At 38.7% G+C, this 20,840-nt stretch overlaps 2 protein-coding genes across 3 annotated transcripts in view; one reads left to right on the top strand and one right to left on the bottom strand.

Annotated features, from left to right (window-relative positions):
- Nucleotides 1-10,894, bottom strand: part of dnah3 (dynein axonemal heavy chain 3) — a 29,983-nt gene extending 19,089 nt beyond the window's left edge. The window contains exons 1-24 of the mRNA XM_042506434.1: nt 10,852-10,894; nt 9,852-9,878; nt 9,342-9,443; nt 9,056-9,263; nt 8,829-8,874; nt 8,558-8,726; nt 8,274-8,466; nt 7,797-7,992; nt 7,251-7,376; nt 5,920-6,115; nt 5,603-5,782; nt 5,176-5,306; nt 4,978-5,083; nt 4,716-4,894; nt 4,358-4,542; nt 4,029-4,152; nt 3,544-3,697; nt 3,249-3,393; nt 2,943-3,154; nt 2,696-2,787; nt 1,877-1,991; nt 1,459-1,575; nt 686-865; nt 444-580 (exon numbers count right to left, since the gene is read on the bottom strand). Coding sequence (XP_042362368.1) covers nt 444-580; nt 686-865; nt 1,459-1,575; nt 1,877-1,991; nt 2,696-2,787; nt 2,943-3,154; nt 3,249-3,393; nt 3,544-3,697; nt 4,029-4,152; nt 4,358-4,542; nt 4,716-4,894; nt 4,978-5,083; nt 5,176-5,306; nt 5,603-5,782; nt 5,920-6,115; nt 7,251-7,376; nt 7,797-7,992; nt 8,274-8,466; nt 8,558-8,726; nt 8,829-8,874; nt 9,056-9,263; nt 9,342-9,443; nt 9,852-9,869 — 3,311 coding nt within the window. The 5' untranslated portion in view covers nt 9,870-9,878; nt 10,852-10,894. The remainder of the gene's footprint in view (nt 1-443; nt 581-685; nt 866-1,458; nt 1,576-1,876; nt 1,992-2,695; nt 2,788-2,942; nt 3,155-3,248; nt 3,394-3,543; nt 3,698-4,028; nt 4,153-4,357; nt 4,543-4,715; nt 4,895-4,977; nt 5,084-5,175; nt 5,307-5,602; nt 5,783-5,919; nt 6,116-7,250; nt 7,377-7,796; nt 7,993-8,273; nt 8,467-8,557; nt 8,727-8,828; nt 8,875-9,055; nt 9,264-9,341; nt 9,444-9,851; nt 9,879-10,851) is intronic.
- Nucleotides 10,895-11,923: 1,029 nt separating this feature from the next.
- Nucleotides 11,924-18,335, top strand: dazl (deleted in azoospermia-like). Of its 2 annotated transcripts, XM_042506679.1 has the most exons (10): nt 11,924-11,998; nt 13,393-13,515; nt 14,167-14,258; nt 14,735-14,786; nt 14,881-14,947; nt 15,063-15,202; nt 15,714-15,794; nt 16,024-16,074; nt 16,497-16,569; nt 17,878-18,335. In XM_042506679.1, exons 1-9 carry the CDS (start codon nt 11,996-11,998, stop codon nt 16,539-16,541), a joined length of 654 nt encoding a protein of 217 aa, XP_042362613.1. In that variant the 5' UTR covers nt 11,924-11,995; the 3' UTR covers nt 16,542-16,569; nt 17,878-18,335. The 2 variants fall into 2 exon arrangements, with proteins under 2 accessions (XP_042362613.1, XP_042362614.1); XM_042506680.1 differs by lacking the exon at nt 16,024-16,074.
- Nucleotides 18,336-20,840: the final 2,505 nt, after the last annotated feature.

Genomic DNA, 20,840 nt, shown 5'->3' with positions numbered 1-20,840 from the left:
AATTAAAATAACCTCCTTGGTAAGTAGATTTTTAATCTGGTGTACGGACATAAATTAAATAGTCCAAACTAGAAAAGTGCACTCAGTAGTTTGCAGAATTTTGCCAGGTGACTTACCAATGGTACTTAGGATAGAAGCATAAATTTCAAGGAAAATTAATCTGCAGATACTCTAATTCAAAGTAAGACTAACTTACTCACCCTCCCGGCCATAGAGGAGTGAAGAATCAGAAGTCAATGACAGTATAAAACAGTCAAACAGGATTTTTAACAAATGAGAATCACCACAACTATGAGAGCTCCTTGAGCACACAGACATACCGTGGACACAAAATATTCGGCTGATTGGTTCAGTAGTTCACGAGACAAGCTGCAGACAGACGGAAACACACCCACATACACTCACACCTAGCAGAGATAATTGTTACAATGTCGAGTTGAAACCTTGGGAAATAGAGCCTCTTTTTTTCCAGGTAGGTATTGAGGCCTTTTTGAATGTCATCTAGGAAAACATTCGACTCCTGTAGCCGTTTCAGCATGTTTGGCTGCCCTGTAGCCACCAGCACACGTGTATCCTTAACCTAGACCAGTGAAATCACAAAAAAACCCAAGATGAAGCAAAGTGCATGACACTCAGTTTTCTGGAAAAACACAAAACAGAAATTTGCGTTTTACGAGGACCTCACCGCCCCAGCAATGATGTCCTTCCAGTAGCTGTCCACAATGGCGAACTTGCGTCCCTCCTCAGGCATCTGGGCAATGATGTCCTCCGAGCTGAAGATGGGTTCAAGGTAGAGCCAAGTAGCTTGACATTTTAACATGGAATCTAGGATGTCCTGCATATTCAGCAGCTTGTCTTCCCATTGCTAGGTAGGAGAGTATTGGCAAGAATTACACATCTATAGCACAATCAAAGCAACAACAAGCTATCGTCGTGTCTCATAGTTGTAGCACTTCCTTAGTATTATGTCCAACATCATACTCAAGAAATAAATGATTAGAAACCAGCAAACCCGCCGAAAATTTGATAACAGTTTAAATTTGATATAATACTCAGAAATGGTAGTCTAAACAAAATCATATAAAAGCAAGTACATAAACATAGACTTGGATTCACAAAATTACTGTTATCCTGTATTCCTAAAACAGTTTGTTCCCAGCCTATTATGGTAATTTTATGCCAAAGTCACATCCACTGGTGTATAGAGTGGCACAGCTGAGGTTGTGTTTATGCAGAACAGGCAATTTAGTTACTTGTTCTGGCATGAAATTGTGCTTTCATTTCCATCTGCTCAGGCCACCTCTTATCGCAACACAAGAGTTACATTTTCAGCTTTAGTTGGCAGTGGTGAACACACAGACTTCCAAAATCACACAAAGTGATTTCATGTATTTTGGCTCTTTGACTTTTATATACAGGTCTTTAAGTTTAAAGGGGACTAAGAGTGACACATCTTACCTTACATTCAGTCTCTATTGGCTTAATGAAGGGCGAACCTCGTATGGTCTGCGTCTTAATAATGTGGTCATCAAGGATCACTTGAATGTCATCTACTGCTGACACAATATTAGTGCCCTATGGGGAAGCATTAAGTATATTTACAACAGGTCGATATAAACTTTCTGCAAGAAAATTCATGGGCAGTTTGCGTTAAAACTACAGTTGGTAACTTTTAGAAAAAACGACTTTTTGTCATATTTGATGAAACTGTCACTATATCCTGATAGTACATGAAATGAAACCAATATGTCAATTTCATTCAACATCCAAGATGCAAAATTCTTTAGCAAGTTTTTCTTCTGATTCTTTAGAATAAGTTACAATAGCAATCTGCCATGTCAATTGTGAAGTATGTGATTGTATATGTTTGTCATACTGTATCTCGGTATGGAGTGAAAGAGAATCTGAGCTCTGCCCATTCATTTTGCATCTTCTCCATGGATTTTTCAAGAGAGTACTCCTTACTAGCTGACGCTCCAATCTCTTCCAACCTAGAGCAATGATAAAACAAAATAAATTTTTTTTAAAAATTTACCATTGTCAGGAATTTCCATAACTGCGTCACTTTTTCCTCACAGGCCTGGTTCCCTCGAAATGAAGTACAGTACAATAATTGGCATGTATTTTGATTTGGTGTGATGTCAGTAAAGCAGCGTTCCCACACATTTTTACCAGTGAATTGCCAAAAATTGTTTCATGATATTTTAGCCCATTTCCATGACTTATTTACGTGGTTGAAATAAGTAGGCAGGTCATCTAGGCCTACATCGAGCATGGCTGGGATCTGCCTCTCTCTTGAGTCATGTATTGTATTTGCCATACGAAAGCCATATATTTTTAATCAGGTACTTCCCAGGCATTTGGGGATAAGCAAATTTCACTCGCTCTAGACATTCCTGCATAATTCTCTAGTATGTATCACATGACACAAGGGATGTTTCATTGATCAAAGACAAAGCACTAGATTTTATATTAGCAATACTTTGAATGGATTTCATGTAACGTTAGACATGTTTTAGGTTTTTTTTATGAACATATTTCTTAAAATTACCTAAATAATATATATCTAAAACTTTTCCAAATCATTCAGAGGACTAAAAACCATGTCTAGACAAAGTCTAGACATGTTTTTTTTTTAATGTCATTACTTTTCCAGGAATTTAATGACCGTGGGAACCCTGGTATTGTGCCTTACTTTTTAGAGAACTTGGAAAGACCCAGATCCAACATGTTGAGCAGTGAGCTGCTCACATCCGGTTTGACAGCAAAGCCCACAATGCTGCTAATCTGCAGACAGACAAAAGTGTCTTAAATTATTCACATTAGCTTCATGGATCACAGGAGACGTACGACACTTGGTCCTCACAAAGTCAATCTAACACTGGATTACTCTCAGATCTTATGAAAATAAAACAAAAAAACAAAACATTGATTCAGCTGACCGCCTCCCAGTGGCGGTCTTTGATGCCGGGGTTACAGATGGTTGTCAGGATAGGTAGGTGCTGCTTGAACTCGTCTATCTTGCTTTTGAAGCTTTTTGCCACATTACAAGGCCCAGGAAGGTTGGAGAAAGACTTTGTCAGTTTGTGCATAGTCCTCCACATGATGTCCAGCTCATCAGAGATTTTCTCAGCATTCAGGTGAATGAAAGGACCTAGGAGTTAAATGATAAAGGAAGTATACCAATGTGAAAACAGCTGCATGCACTTGCTGGTCGCTATTGGTTGTTATCTATTTAGAGCACCTACCATTCATCCACTCTTCTGATATGCTCTTAAAGTTTAGTGCTGTGGTCCAGAGCTGTTCATATGGCTGTTTGTCAGCTATGAGAGTTTGGAGCACTGGGAACTGGCTCTGTTCTTTCTCCAGCAAAGTCTGCTCATTGTTGATATCCTGTAGAGATGACAGCGGTTTAAACATTTTTCAGTTACCATCTCAAACATGACTTTCACGACAAAGCAGGATCTATGTTTTACTTGAGTATCAAAGCTGTCACATCATTAGGATAACCATTTGTGATATCTTAAACATGTACTGTATTACCTCTAGTTCAGTGACAGCAGCTTCCAGGTTGGCAGTGATTTGAGAGAGATTTCCCACATTGTTCTTCATCTCCTCCATGTTCATCACTCCCTTCTTCTTAAAGGCCTGTATCTCCTTGTCCACATCCTGCAGCCTCTGATCAAAGACTAATATCCTGAGATAGTCAAATAGAGATACAACAGTTGTAATTTCAGTTATTGGACATGTAGGAAAAGATAACTGAATTCTTAAAGCAGTTGTTGCTGGAGGGATGAGTGTGTGTAACATCACCCACAGGTTTTGGAAGGGATATATTGAAATCTAAATTTGAATTTACTGCACTTCTTGAGGCCAAATTATTCTCATGTGGGAGCAGAGTTGCTGGTTTAAGGCATTCCTTTATTGACTTCTCTTTTCAGACCTGGATATAACCTTTTGGTGGTGAAAACATGAAGCAGAGGAGGTACAAAGAAGTAAAGGAATGTATGAAGTGTTTATTCAGTAACCTTGTTTGGATATAGTCTTCAGCCTGTTCTCTCATGGTGGCCAGACGAGTTTTGCTTTCTTCAAGTTCGGTCAGGATCTGATTGGGCCACTGGAAAACACGGGAGTTCAGCCTCAAGTCTTCGGCTACAGTAACAAAACAAAGAAAAAACAGACACACAAAAACAATCAGATGAAAATCATTACGACACTGCAACGTATGGAGGTCTTAGCTGTAGAGAGAAAGATAATATAACATTTTAAAATGCACGTCAGCTGTGATGCTACTTGTTTACATAACATTTCATTTCTTTCAACAGTTATTGCAAATACCAGGAAAGATGTCACATACAGGTTAGATTGGCAAAGTCCAGGAGGAAGCTGACACGGTATGTTGCCTCATCAATCTCATCTATCAGCTTGTGAATGGTCACATCACTGGTCTTTTTAATGTACTGGTTGAGAGACACCAACTCCTCTGTGGTTTCTGGGGTGCCTCTAACAGTCTCAGTAACCTCCTCATACTTTTGACAGATCCTGGGAAAGAGCAATAGCTTGCAGTTGACACTCACTCTCTCTTCAAATTTAAGTAAACATACAATGATATGCTGTTTAAACTCAACAAGAAAATATATTAGATAATGAATCTATCAGATACTTTCTGCTGTTCAAAATAAAAAAGTCTAAAGAGGTAGAAAGTGTCCACCCACCCCTTGTTAAGCTCTCGGTTCTCCACCACTTCAAACATGATGATCTTGTCTTTCATTCTCTCAGCACGGTCACACAAGTCATCATTCAGATTGCCAGCAAACAGACAAAACATGGACAGGGGCACCGTAATGTGCAGTGAGGCAATCTCCTCCCACAGGTGGTTTATGCTTTCAATTTTCTGAAGATTGAGAAAGAGAACTTTGGCAAAGCAAGTAGACAGACAATGATCAGAGTAGATTTTAGATGGAAAAATGTAATCACCTTTGTAAATCCCTTTAATGAGTGCCTCTCTTTGAGAAAAGCTGAGATCTCCTGCTTTGCTGTGTGGTCCAGTAGAGTGCTATATTTCTGATAGACATTCAAATACCTGAAGAGTGAGATGTAGTATTAGCAGGTACTTTGCACTTGCTGGTACATCAGACTAATTGAGAAACATAAATTTAGTTAATGTGTCATTACTTCTTTGGTCCTATGGTGTTCTTGTAGAAAATGTCTCTGGCTTTGTTGATTAGTTTTGTAACCAGTGACTCATCAGGATTGACGGTGCGTAGGTACAAGTTTTTGATATCGGGAAAGAGGTTGCATTCCACCTGGCCAAAGAATAAAAGTCACATATTATACATGTATGTTGCATAAAAACAGAAACAGCATTGTGTATTGTGTAATATAAAACCTATGGTGCTATTTATCAATCTAGATTGTTTTAGTGGGAGTTGGAGATATCGGCCGTTCCATTATATTCAAGAGAAGGCAGGCTCTCCAACACTTAGAGATTAAATCAAAACAATATAAATAAGTAACACTACAGGTAAGAGAAAATATATGCATCTTGGATTTTGGGGTGAATTGTCCCTTTAAAGTTTGTAGTACAAAGTGGATACTGTACCCTTGGGAGCTTTTCTGCGCTCTTGATGATTTCCATAAAGGCTCTGTGGATGAGTTCCCAGCATTCCTGAAAGCTCGGACTAAAGTTGATGTGAGGCTCATCCACTTGTAGCTTAACCAGCAGCAACTGAGACTGAACATACTTCATCTCATCAAACACCTCGCCAAAGTCATTGCCATCCTGAAGACCACAGAATATCAGAGGAAAAAAGTCTCACATGAAAGGCAAAAGTAGATTTGGGTGCTTCTCTCACACAATGACAGATTATTTTAAGAATTATGTTAAGAAAAAATGGAAATTAAAAAAAATGTCCAAACCTCATATATAGTGAAGAAACTTAACAGGTCCTGTAATGATTCTATGACCAAACTTCGGAGCTGCAATGACATGAGAGCGGCCACACAGCTGAAGAACTCCTGGACACTAACTGGAGCAGCCTGCTCACTGTTGGGTAAAAGGGGCAACCACAGCTCCTTGAAGGTGTCAAAGAGTGATGCGCAGTGAGGCAGCCAGCTGAAAAAAGATGGTCTCAAAAAGATCAGCTCTAAGTATTTGTTTGCATTTAATATAAAAGCTTCAGAAGACCTGAAAGGTCACATGGACAAATACATATACCAATTAATAGCGTTGCAAATTATATCATTATAGGAATATCCAGAAATGTTTATTTAGGTTTAGAAGAGGTTTAAACTAGAATTACAGCCTCACGGTTGTATGCCTTCTTAAGACATTGCATTCACGAGACTGAGATGTAAGCAAGGTCACAGTAACTTTTCCCTTTGACAATGAAAATCTAACTAGTTCATTGCTGAGTCCAAGCAGACATTTGTGCCATCTTTGAATGAACTCTCTTGAGGCATTCTTGAGATACTGTGTTGACGAGAGTGGGGCAGACAGTAGGATAGATAGACAATACGAAAACATTGGGTTATTTTTATTGGAAACTTAATCTTACTGAAATGCATGCCAGGACAGGTGACATAACAGTGGTGGTCATAATTCTTCTCTCTGCTCTAAGCATCATTCACTTCTAAGAGCCTATGATATTATGAATACCTGAAGCACTTTCTGCACAGTTTTCAATTTCAAATCCTACAATATGATGTCTACATAATAAAAGCTCCAGTGACTGCACTACTTAATAGTTATTATATTGGGTTTTTTTTATTTCCTGGTTCTTATTACCGTTTGCACAAGCCCATAGAGACACATAATGTCCTCTGTATTGAGCCTAGCTGGCACAGGAGACTGTGACACTGCAATATAATGGTATCTATGCAGGTGCAAATTACAAACATGGAAATAAACAAATTGCAGTGGCTCAAATTTCAAGTCACGCAGCTAGCTATCCTACAGAGCTGCTACATTGTCTAACAGGCTATACAACAAAGGATGCAATGGAATCCTGAAGTGGGACAGTGTGTAAAGCAATCCCCTGAAAGGCAGCCTGACATGGGTCGGACAAAGTGGACAAGGTGGTAACTTGAGACTGTGTCTACAACAGGATTAGCTCTCTTGGTTGTATGCATACTGTCGGCCTATAAACCAGAGAGAGGACACACTACAAGGATTAAGTCTGGACATCGCATTAGGTTCTCCATGAAAGACTGGCTGTTTCATGTCAGTCTGGCAAATTGGCAGTACTCACTTTTGGACCAGCTCATCTCTTGTGGTTTGGCACTGTCTCTGGACAAAGTCTTCGAACTCAGATGGCAGGAGGGGGAGGCTGGTGGAGAATAGGTCCTCCAGTCGAACAAATCTCAAGGATGAGAAGCTGAAACGAGACTTTATTTAATGTTTTATCTATTTTGTTTACATTACAAAATATATATGTATACAAAGACACTCACACAAATGCATACTTTTAGCTACATAAACTCTGAAACATTTTTACCTAAAGTAAGCAAGAGCTTGTGTAGACAGATAAACAGAATAAATTAAATACAAATAATAAAGGGGCTACAGACTATTACAAAATAAAGAAAAAACAAAAAAAGAAGAATAGGAAAAAAATGGAACAAAATACATATACCTAACAATTATTTCTTATTCCAGCCATTCAAGAGTGTGATCTTAATACTGTAATCAATAATACTGTATGTAAGTATGAATTCCACAAAACAGCACCTCTGTACCTATTAAAAGGTTTTGTTACATTACTGAGACATAAGCTACAATGATGATGCTCTATTACCAGCTTAGCCAGACATCCTGCAGCAGGACCATTATGTGACTGACAGTAAACAGGTGTTGGCTTTGCCACATGTGGGCCTCCTTGTAACTGCTTGCCCAGGGCACTGGCGCGCGGATCAGTCTCCTGGGAAAGGGTTTGGGGACGCTGAATATGGACAGTCTCCGGCGCTCAGATGGGTCCATTAGGATGTACTCCACTGAAAATGAAAAACATGGAAGACAAAACAGATTTAACACCAAATGTCATTTTCAAGGCAAAGGAGGTAACTCTTCTCTGAGGAAAATATTAGTTAACTAAGGCACCATCAACAGAAATACAGATAGCAACAAACATTAAAAAAGTTGAAGTGGAGTTCTGTGTATATTTTGGTCATACTTTCTAAAAAATGAATGTTGACGTGATACTGGCGTATGCTAAGAATGTCTCAAAAAAGCAATACTTCCATTAAAGATTTACTGACACTTTATTGTTTAATACCTATGCTCTCCTTGAGGCTGAAGCAATAATCTCTTTTGACCTCTTCTTCCAGGTTTGCCCTCAAAATCTGGAGGTGTTTACTACTATCAAAGGCATCGGGAGGCAGCAGGCGCAGGATATTCATCATCTGCAGGTGTGGCTGAGGGGCCAGCACTGAGGTGGGAACACCAGTGGTGATGTAATGTTTATACCTCTGTGTGTGAAAAGTGAGGAGCAGCAATGTGTCAGAAAAAGGACACTCAAAATTCTAATCAGCAACTTAAACGTTCATTTCTGATACTTGCCTCCAGGTCTCTCTCATTAGGTTCTGCCTGCATGACCCTCATATTTTCCTCTTGGCTGTACATGATGTCCAGCTGCTCTTTAGGACTCATAGGCCGGCTGCTGGGAGTGCAAAAGTTTCTCAATCTAAGCCTTGGCCGAGGTGAGAGGGAAGCATGAGGGGACGTATCTCTGTGAACGCATGAACGAATCAGATCAAATGCCTCAGGAATAAGAAGAACATAAAGGATGAACTGCAGCTGAAATGTGTTGCTTTAAGGGCACACATATTACCTTCTCCTTGGTGTAATTGCTTGTCTCTTTCCAGGTGGGGTGGATGCTAAAATAATGCCTCATTAAGAACAAAAATCCATTCTGAGAAGTTCCCAGAGCAGTGGTCATATTTTAAATTATAATCAGATTTTCAAAACTAAAGAACATTGCAACCTAAGGCTGTTTCAGATAGGCTTCCCTTTGTAACATGGACCAGGGTTTGATTTGAAAGGAACATGAAAGGATACAGGGCCCCGCTGCTTTTGCCAAAGATTGACGGGAAGTGTGTCGTCTGTACTGAAGTTTAATAATCTTCAGGTTCTGGGCCCGGGGACTGTAGTTATTTCCAATAGATTCACTGGGAGTACGATGGTGACGTTGCTCTTTGAAAGGAGCTGCTTGGGTCCAAGAACTGGTCTGGAGGATTGGTGGATAATGACTGTGCCTCATGACGATCTGAGGTAAAATAACAAGTTGAATGTTAAGATGGTGTATAGTATCCAAAGGTTTATGTGTTTACCTTGATATTCTTACTTTATACAGTTCTGATGGTTCTGTGTTACAAGCCATAGGCAAAGGTGGAGGGACTGAATATCCTGTGTTCTGGCTCATATTGTAGATAGAGTCATCCTCCATCTGTAGTTTGAATAAAAATAGTGAAGGTTGCAACCATGAAAATAAAAGAAACAACACAAGCACAAAGCATCACATTAAAACAATATATCTTATTATTTTATCAAGCCTTGTTTATTCAAAAGTTGTACAATGTTCAGTAAAATGTCTATTAACACACACTGTATTTTAATGATATGATAAGTTAAAATATGATAAACAGGCATGCATTTAATTGTTCATTTCAAGCTGATATTAGTGCATACCATTTGCATGCAAAACATACACAAAATAAATAAAGTTTTATACAAGCCCATATTAACTTTCAACATTGTTCAGTAAAACTGAATTTTTAATTTGTGAACTGCAAACCAATATAAAGGCATCTTTAGTGTGAAAATGTAGCCAACAGATAAGCTAGGTTAACCTTACCTGCTTTAGCCGATCCATGATGTTCAACTTATTTGACAATGAAAGGGAGAAAAAACACAAAACTTGAATATGCAAAAGACAGGCTCTCCCATTTTTTAAAAATCAGTTTATAACAGGTGAAGACTACACAAACGCTGAAAAACACGGTTGTACCCAACCGTTAATATCACTTACCTTGTATCGGTCGGTCTGTAACGTTATGCCGGCAGGATTTCAGTCATTGCGCGTGGCATTAGCTTAAATATTTTATGTCAAAGTGTCCACCGGCAACAAAAGTTGTCGGCAGAGTTCGGACGCATTAAGCTGATACTTTTCTACTGAACAAATGACACAACCAACATTATATTAAGCGCCTGAGAGTTTGAAAAAACAAAACTGAAACACAGTTGAGCTCACCGGCGAACGTCTCTATGGTAACCTCAGCACCTTGGCTGCGTTTAGCCCAGCAACACAACAGGAGGGGAGGGAGGGGGGATGAGAAGCGGGAATATTAAAAATATACGAAAATAAATATATACAATTAATGAATTAAATACGGAAATAGTTTTTTTTAAGAATTATGTTAGTATTTTTAAAAACACAAAGAGCTATAAGCATATAGCTTATTAAAAAAAAAAAAAAGCGAAGGGCTTCGGCCAGGTTTAAATCGGGGAAATGCACATCAACAGGGGAACAAGTCGACAAAACATCCTGCAAAACAGCAAAAGGTTCATTGAAACCGTGGTGGGTTTAACATATTGTTGGGCACTGCTTTTCAGTAGGATGGCATTTAGTTAAATTCAATGAAAAGCTGATGGGAAACATATGTTTACGTTGCCAAAGCAAGTGTGAAAGATGTTAACTTTTTATGGTGGGCGTTGACCGAGTAAAGCCTACAATGAGCCAATGTGTGCAATATGGTCACGACAGAAGCACTACTAGCAATATAAACTACATTTAAAAATTATCCCAGAAAAAAGGGATTTGGGTTTGATTTTTTGGCTTGTCTCACTGAGTTCACCTGAAAGCAGCACCATCCAGTAGTTGCATTCTGCCCTCTGCTGGCAGCCACCGCCCTCCTCAGGTATGGCCGAGTGAGGCCCAGAGGTCATAGGTTTCAAGATCCAGTGTCAGGGGCCTTTCCCAGCCTCCACCTGCAAAATTTAACCCAGAGACACTTACCAACCAGGAAGACAATAAACATAACCTTAAAGAAAATGACAACAAAGAGACAAAAGCAACTCTTAAGAGATGCAAAACAGCTGCAAAGAGACACAATGGGACTAATAAGGACTACCAAAAGGGGTCAAAAAAAACACAAAGAGAAATAAAATGACAATAAGGGAATGCAAAGCAACTGCAAAGAGACACAAAATGACTACAAAAAGGGGCCACAAACATTTAAACATTATGAACACAAACAAAAAATAACTAGAAAAAGACCAAAACAATTACAAAGAGACACTAAATGAGCACAAAGAGGCTCAAAACCACAGACATGTGTAACAAGTACAAAAAAGACATAAAACAACAACAATAAGAGGCTACATATCTATAAAGTCACCATATCGGTACACCATATCTGCAGAATTTCAATAAATAAGCAAGAGGCACTGCATTTGACTTGGAAATTTATTTTAGTCCATGCACATACTTTTACCCATTTCTGATAGTTTAGCAACCACCTGTACAGTACAAGTGACTCCAAATTAGGCTAAAAAAATAACAAAGCCTTAAGGTGGAAATTTTAAATGACTTCACAGAATAAGTCTCATCTTACATGTGATTTAAGAATTGTTTTGTTTGCATATGTTTACCTAGCATGTCAATCATAAATTTCAATCAAATTTACATAGATGCACTAGCCTACCAGCTTTTATATGATGATATATCAGCATCAGTATGTCGAAGACCAAGACTCTGGTCGGATTTTAAAAGTGTAAAAATGTTTCAGTTGCAAAGTAGTCCTACCTAGCCCTGCGCAGGACTGTTAAAATTTAATTTTGTATAATTTACATATCTATCATTTGATAGGATGTTGGATGGGTCATGTGGACTAGGCGTGGTTTTGGCTGCTGTGAGGTGGCTGTTGTCAGGCAGAAGGAGCGCTGTAGTTTGCTTTGGAGCGTATCTGGCTAACCTATTAGTTTTAACTATTTTTAGATATGGTAAGTTTCACTTAAACGTTTATGTGCATATAATTACATTGTTACAATTCTAGCCATATAATCGATGTGTTTAATCAAAGGCGTTTGTTGACTTGTTAATCCCTATGCTAGCTAACCACGGTGTTAGCCTTGTTGCTAGCTAGCCGTATAATTAGCGACCTTCCCCTTGAAAACTGAAAAAGGCGCACTAGCTGCGGCTAACTAACATTAGCTAGGGCTAACACAGTTAGCGTTGAGCTGCGTTTAACATTAGCCAGCAACAAATAATGTTAACGATAACTTAGCTTGTCCCTGCTGACTTTTTGGTGTTGCCGTTTACCTTGTTGCTGCTTCACGGTCGGACATGTCAAGGTTTGGTCGTCGGAGTCAATTTAACGTTTAGCACAACACTGTAAAATATCATTATCCTGTTTTTGTATTATTTTTCCCCCGAGAACGAGGCGACACGCCCTAAGTGAAAGCAGTTTTTTTCAAGCACTGGTCGGTTGTGAGACTTTGGGCTGTTCTGCTTCCACAACGTGTCTTTCTTCAGTATAGTGGAAAGAAACGTGGATAATACCAATATAGGTGTTTAATTCAGTTCAGATGTCTGTTCCAGAAATTAATACCAAATGTTATATTTGGTTAGATAATCTTCATTTGTATATTTAAGTATACAATTTCAATTAATTTGTAATATTAAAAATAGTCTTAAGGTAAACAATCAAAGTTTGGGTAAGTTTTATGGTGATATCTATGAGTTTTTTATCATTACTTAAATTTTCAACTGTGTCTCATATTCTTGGTGGAAAAAAATGTATGTGATTTTATGAAACATTTTTTTCCCCATGATCTGATCCACAAATCTTCACTTAAGTAGCACATAAATACACCAAACTTTTCAGCTTTATTGTTATTTATTTTCTGTGTTTTTTATAGAGGGTTTTGTCATTTGTAGCCTAATTTTATCACATTTTACACCTAAAAGCAAGACGAAAAATGATTTTTTTTTTTTGTTGTGGTTGTTTTCATATTTGAACCTTTATCCAGGGTTTCTGTTCTGGAAGTTTGTCCATATCAGTGCATATTTAATTTGATAATATTCCATTGCGTTTTTAAACAAACATTTAAAAAAAAATAAAAATCTTGTAACAAAAAATGTCTTACTGTAAGTAAGGCATTGGTGGCATCTATTACTTAAAATTTTGTAAACATTCACCTGGGGTGTCAACCCTAAAGAAGGAAAGTTTAAGAAAGTATATTACATCGCAATGAAAGCTTGCCAGTCATTTCAGTGTTACTTGATCACGAGTATTCTTTTAAATGTTGGCCCTGATATAAAATTAGGAATGCTCTTTTGTTTTTTCCTCCTGTCATGCAACTAAATAATTCAATTTTTATTGTTTTATTGTAAGGATAATAACAAGCCCAGGAGCAGCACCCAGACTTCACCTTCCCTGAAGTTGTCTAATGGTTACATTCTGCCTGAAGGCAAACTGACTCCCAATGCCCTCTTTGTCGGTGGGATTGACATGAAGGTAAGATCAGAAGTATTTTGTTCATATATTACATCTGGTGAAACTTAATGACTGACTTTTTCCAGTCACTGATCTGGGGCCCAAGCTCTAATGCCAGCTTAATTAATTAAGATTTAATCTGGGTTTATATATTTAACTCAGTCATTTACTGTTTTGAGCATGAAATCACATATTTGAAATGGCTCACTCAAAAGCAGAAAAAGAAATTGGACTGGCATAATTATGTTATCAGAATCAGACTGCTGCCAAGTATATCAAGTATAAAATAGCTCTCCTACCCGCATGCTGCCCACACATTTCTCAGAAATAAAAATGTATTCACTTGAAAGTTTTACTCTACCTTGAATTAAAATTTCAATGTCATAGCACATTTGAATTTTTCGCCACTTGAACCTAGTAGATGAATCTTTCATTCCAATGTTTAATCATCGAGAAGGGACCCATGGCAATACAACCATATCTGCATTTAATAATTTTTACATAAATAATGGTTGAAAAATCTTGGAAACTACTGTTTTAGTGTCCTTGAAGTGCACATTGTGAACAAGTGTACTGTTTGCTTTTTTCTTTAGTATACAATGCAGTGCAGAATAAAAAGAAGTATAGAAAGTAAAATTCTGTTTGTTTTTCTAAACTGATTTAAACATTCAGGTGGATGAAAATGAAATGCGGGAATTCTTTGCGAGATATGGTGCTGTCAAGGAAGTAAAAATCATCACATACCGTGGAGGGATCTGCAAAGGGTGAGTTCTACCCTTGGTTGTAGGTGCTAAGTTTACAATTTTTGGGCCCCTATTGTTTTTAAGTTGACTGTTGTTGCTGCAGTGTACTTTGGGTGTATAACACAAACTAGCTAGCTTTTAATGAATGGGTCTGAGCTATTATTTTTCATTTCAGGGATTAGAAGAGACAAGGAAAATGAACTATGCATCAGTGTATTGCACTGCAGTCGTGTGACCTTCAGTATTTATTAAGCATAAATACAGAAATCGTTTTGAGTCATTAATTTTGCTCCATAAAGAGTATGTTCTCTGTGTTTGTCAGTTAACTTGTGAAAGTGTGTGGGTGTGATCTGGGGGATTGTTCATTTGCATATTAGTTTTATGAATATTAATTAGCATGGTTTGAGCTCGCTAATTTCTTTTTTCAGTATTTTATTGTAATGTTGAGTCCAAATGTGTTTACTTATTTTCTGAGTTTTGTGTACTCCTACATGTAGGTACGGGTTTGTGTATTTCAGTGAAGATGTCAACATTCAGTCAATCATTGAGGTGAGCGGATGTCTTTCTGTGGAGCTGTCGTTCTGGGTTTTTTTCAACTCCAACTGAGAATAATGTTTCCTCTCTTCATATTTTTTTGCCATAGCAACAGATCAGTTTTAAAGGCCGAAAACTCAAGCTGGGACCTGCCATCATGAAGGAAAGGAGCGCTCGTATGTAATCTGATACACTTATGAAGAATTTCATCGGCTGCTCGTTTGGCAGTGAAACTTCAAGATTTTGCCACAGGTGCTTCATACGTTTTTGTCATTTTTTTTCCTCATCTAGGGTCCATGCATTCCCGTCTGGTTGGCCCGGCTCCCTGGATGAACCCCACTCAGTACTTCTACTGCGCCTGCTGCTCGCCCATGGGAGGGGGTATGGCACAACCTTCGCCAATCCTCAGTGGAGGCAGCCCGTACAGTCAGGTAATGCACATAGCCAAGCTATCAAGAATCTCATTTCACTAGGTAGACAGATTTAATTCTTAAAAAGCAAAGTTGACAAGCAAAGTAAACACACCGTGTGTGGCATTAGTAATGCTGTCACACACACCTTTGTTTTCTCTCAGTTACACATTGTAAAATAAAATGAATCTTATTTTCTCTGAGGGGAAGTTGGCTCATTATCCCAGCCAAGAATAGAGGTGGAAGGTGGAGAACAATTTATCAATTTACTTTTCAATTTACCACAAAGGATATGAAAAAATAAAGTTGGCTACGGCGTGATTTATGTCATGGCTAATAATATCCAAGTTGCTGAATTATTCAGACAACACCAACTGTGAAAACATTAACAGTCATCGTGCAATACTTAGAAGAACGCCTTTCAGTCTGTTTTAAGAACAGTATGTATTTTAACATGTTTTTCTCTGTTGGCTATAAAAACATACTTTGCCGTACTGTGGTTTGAAGTGTTCCTCCTTGCTCTCTTAACCAGCCATACTCCTACTCCAACTTTGGAGGGGTCATAATCCCACAGATGCCAATGAACTACGCACAGAATGCCTACGCCTACCAGGTATACACACTCACACTCACACACACTAATTAGACAACAGCATCCCGTGCAGGGTCTCCAGGGCACTGCACATATGCTCCTGCATATGAGATGAAGGGTTCAGGCTGACTTAGATCCACCTGTCCCTGCCCACCCCACCCTCCGCGCCTCCCCATCTCCTGTAGAGGCGATTCTGGATTTGTCTGTTGCCCTCTGTTTCACTGCTGACCCCTCTTCCCCCCACACACAGTACGCTCCACCTCACTGGATGGCGGACCAGAGGAATCAGCCTGTCAATCAGGTGACTGTGCATTAGATGTCACTATAATGAAGTCTCAAAACAACGCAAATCCATTCTCATTTGAGATGTTTGTGAGACCAGTGGGGGGAAAAAAACATTGACGGAGAGTTTCAAAATCCACGGGATGAAGTTTAATGGTTTATTTGTTTTATTATTTCATTTATTTTACAGTAGCGTTTGTGGCAACAAATTGTCCTCAATGTGCAATTTTCATGCAGGCCACTAGATGGTGTTGTCTGGCCAGTGTTCCCATCACTGGACCGCGTTCATCAACAATAAGTTCTTATATTAGTGATAAATATCTGATGTTTTGTATACTTGACAGTTTTTGAGAACCTGTTTTACGTTGGCTCTTTGTGTCTTTGAAACATCTCTGACAGATTGTTCACACAAATCTTTGTAATGTTGTACTCTTTTTCCAGAACTTTGTGGACTGTGGCGTCCAGACTATGATGACTGTGATGTAGTCCACAGTCTTACTGAGCCCCCTGCCAGGTAAAAACACTGTTTCAAACAAAGTGCTGTTGTTCCAGGGATAAAGTGGGTAACAGTTTGTCATGAAGAGCATCAGCAGGCTTCAACAGTTTTTCTTAAGAACTGTGTCAACATATATAATATGACTGAAGTGATATTAGTATTATAATTTTATGACTCGCTATGACTATTTATGACTAAGAGAGAAGTGTGCAGAGTTGTTGTCAAGTGGCATTATTACTTCTGCCAAGGAGATTATGATTTTGCCTATTTTGAGTTAAAGAGGGGAAAAATGCTTTTTAGTAATGTTTATTTTTATAGTAATTTTTTTAGTCAGCTACAGTCTTGCAAAACAAGTTCTCCGTTCTAATATTTTTTTTATCGTATCATGCACACATCTGTCCTAACTGACAGCGAGTTGACGGAGGGAAGCGTCTGAGCTGCTGACATAGAGCCACTGTGGTGCTTCTCACCCACATGACTAGTGTTCTTCATTGCCACTCACCGTCCCTCAGCTAGGCTCCGCTCCCTCCAGTTAGCTATGTTTGCAACGTAGTTAATCTCAAAATGTATTTTTGGTTCAGTGCAATTGATTTGGAAAGAGCAGGTCACAATCCTCTAGGTTGGTGCTTAGCTGTCATTATAGTTATCTTGTGAATCTCAGCAGCAAACACCAGCTAGTTAACGACACTTGCTTTTCAGACAAGTTGTATTGCCCCCAGCAGACACTCCTTTCTATGTCAAGAATATACATTGGATTGATTTTGATCGGCACTTAACGTGTGCAGATGTATTCTGTAGAGGAACGATAATACAGCTGCACAGTGCACACTTTAGGGAATGGGAATCAGTATCGGCAGATGTTTAATATTGGCCAAAAAATCTTGATCTTGAAAATCTTGACATCCCTAAATGCACCCTGTCAAATTGATCTCTGTGGGGTGCCGTGTAGCTCATCTTGTAGAGCCGACGCCCAATGTACAAACCCCCAGTGGCCGGGGGTTCAGTTTAACCCTTTACTTTATTTACAATTTGTACAGTTATCTTGAAACAGATGGTTGTGGAGAAAACAATTTTATCCTTGAAAATAAAAATGAGGACTTGAAAAAGTACTTGAAAGTCCTTGAATTTGACTTGCCCTTGTCTGTATGAACCCTGATGCAATAGTCCTATAATTCTCTGTCCTCAGAGTCTTCTCATTCTGTACTACAGTTACACAAATTTGCTTAATAGTCCTTTTAACGGGACTAATCCTGTTTGGGTATGTTTAATGAAGGAGGGAACCGTTCATAGCTTGTGATGTTTTTTTTTTGTCATCTGCTCTTTTAGATAAACGCCACAGTGGCTGCAGTGAGTCAAAATGCAGACAGGATGACATCTTGATGTTCCGGACGGCTGGAAGCAACCCAACGCCTCACACTGTTTCCTGAATGCCCTCCTCTCTCCTCCCCTTCCCTCAGATTCTTTTGAGACCCATTTTAACACCAGACTGCAGGAGCTCTCCACTTCCACTGTTCTAGTTTGATCACAATCACTTTGACCACGACTGGTCAGGACCACTGTCGTGTAGTCAAATCGTTTTTAACCCACATGGATCACAGTGACAGACGCACAGAAGGCGCAGAGCACCCTCACCTTACCAGCTGATAACATGGGCTCACATTCCTCTTCTTTTGTTTGCCTTTATTAGTTATCCCAAAGAAAAAATGGAAGACTTTTAAGCTCACCTTTTGTGCCTATTTATATTTTATGTTTATTTATTTTTGGAATTATTTTAAATGTTTGTTTGGGGCTTTTTTTATTCTCTGCAAGGGCTCTCTGTACATAAAAGGTATTTTTTTGTAACAGTGTCTTGAAGTAGAACGCTACTTTAACTCAAGTTCAGGTCTAATGCTCCTCTGATTAAGAAATTTCATTAACTTTTCTACTACAGTATAAGGGCACTTGGTCATTCCATTAAATTCGAGCACTCACATTTATTTTGTGATCTACTCTATTGCATTGGGTGGTGATCGAGGCAGTAAATGGACGGCAGTTTTGTCACATTATAGCACCTCGTCAGTATATTTGATTGTCTTGGTCAGGCTTTTCAAATTGAGTTCCTCAGAGCATGTTGCAGCACACGTATCATCTGTGTGCTTTGTTTCTACACCGTCCCATCCTGTGACTGGGTGTTTCTCGAACAGTTCAGGGGTTCACACACAAGGACAATCACGGCATCATTTTTTTCCCCATTACTTGTCAATCAACTCACATTTGAAAGGAAGAAAAAAGTGGAAAGCAGTTTTGATCCACTTTGAAAATGAAGGACATGATTTAGAGTAAGGTGCTCTCTGTCTTGGGGGAAAAACACACTGTACATGGTTCACTTTATACTGGTTGTTTCTCTTTGGGTTTTAATCTAGTCGCAGGTGATCTTGCACAAAGCATTTTACTGTCCTACAAAAGCAATGATTATTTTATATATTCTTTTTATTAAGTGCACTTCATTTGTTTTCCTTTAAATTTACACAGAAAAAGAGCAGATATGCGTGGTTGGAGATGCACATTTGATTTTGGGTGTACGTCACAGATATTTCTTTCTCTTGATTTAGTGCTGCATAGTTTTATCAGGACATGGACCTCGAGGTCTTCTGTGTGCAGACATCTGATTGTAGTGCTAGAGTTGTTTTGTTCAGAGAGTCTGGGCACTGCACTGTTGGGTTTCGTTTATTGTCAGTGTTCATGTTTTGGAGGGTTTGGATGTTTTGGTTTGAATAAATAAAAGTTGACGTATGTTATTTAAGCTTTTGAAGGTCTTTAGTTTTCCTTGCATCATTTTCAACCCTGGTTGTGTATTTTTAGAGGGATGTTTGGATGCTGGAGCACGGGGATTTCAGACTGTTGTTCCCAGCCTCTGTAAGCCTGTCAGTGGCTGCTGGTTTTCAGTCAGGGTTGGATTCCCTGTCTTCCCTGGCAACAGGCCCATCATCTTTTGGTCACAGAGCGTTTTGTTTTTGTCACAGTCTGGTAGTGTGACTGGGCTCCCCAGGGTGCCTGGTCCAGCCCGTGACCACCCATCAGCCCCACCCACCTACTCCCCTGTCAGACGTTTCTGAATTATGGATTAGTCTGGATAGCTTCTTATGAAATATGAATTTACTAAAGGAGACCCCTGAAAAACACAAACACCTCCAACCTTGATTTGAGACCCACATCCCTGTGTGACGAACACACTGAGCCAGAATCTTAGCACTTTGACTATTGGGGCAAAGGCCTGCCCTAGACTTTTGGGGACCCCTTTATTGTAACATGGTGCCAGTTAACACGGCACTGAACCAACTTGTGTAATGGTAGCACACATAATGTATGAACAATATTGTGAAAGCCAGAGTGAGACCTCTGAGCCGTAATGCTGTGTTTAAATAGACTACAGTAAAATCAGTTTTTGTCTATTAGCCTCAAACCTTATGAATGGTCATTTTCTGGTCTATTATTTTTGTGGAAGTCCTCCTATCTAATTCAACAAAGAAAAGTTGTTTTGCTTTTAAACCAAAATGCTTGTTTTGTAGAGGACAGTAAATTACTTACTTTATTTTATTATTATTTCTTGTTTATTTAAAAAATACATTTCTAAAAAGCACCTGCACATATCGCTAAATTGGTAGGACTTGTTCTGATTGGGGCTCAAATATCTGGATACAGTTGAAGTTGCTTATGTCTATGGTACTTTTTACATTTTGTCCTCACTTTCAACCCTTTGAAACACGGATCAACATCACTTTCCTTGTGCTGCCTTCAGATACGTTAAGTATTTAAACCTTCAAAGTCTGAATAAATTGGTTTGCTGTCTTTTGTTAAACATAGGAAACATGCAATGGGCAACTTGAGAGGAACTGTTCTGCAAAACGCAAGAAATTAGATTTTAAAAATTATTTTAAAAAGTTAGAGCAAATGTTAAAAAAAAACATATAATTATCATAATTATATATAAAAAAAAAATTTTAGGAATCGTTATTTGTAAGCACTTTTTTCATGTTTCCTTTTTTTGTTGTCCTTTACTTTTTCTTTTGTTTGTTTGTTCAAGTTTTCATGTAAATATTCTTGTGCTTTCTACTTTTTTTGTGCTCATTTTTGGGTCAGTTCCTCTTGAGTTGCTCATTGCTCTTTATCTAAAAGACATCAGGCCGTGTTGCTTAGGTCTCAAAGGGTGAAAGTAATTTACTGTCACTGAGGCAGTTTTATTCATATAAAAGCCCACAATAGGATTCATATTGTTTCCCAAAGTGATCCCAACCTGAAAAGCAGTGAGT

The sequence above is a fragment of the Plectropomus leopardus genome, chromosome 18 (assembly GCF_008729295.1).
Source record: "Plectropomus leopardus isolate mb chromosome 18, YSFRI_Pleo_2.0, whole genome shotgun sequence".
NCBI lineage: Eukaryota > Metazoa > Chordata > Actinopteri > Perciformes > Serranidae > Plectropomus > Plectropomus leopardus.
This window is presented reverse-complemented; position numbering and strand designations above follow the sequence as displayed.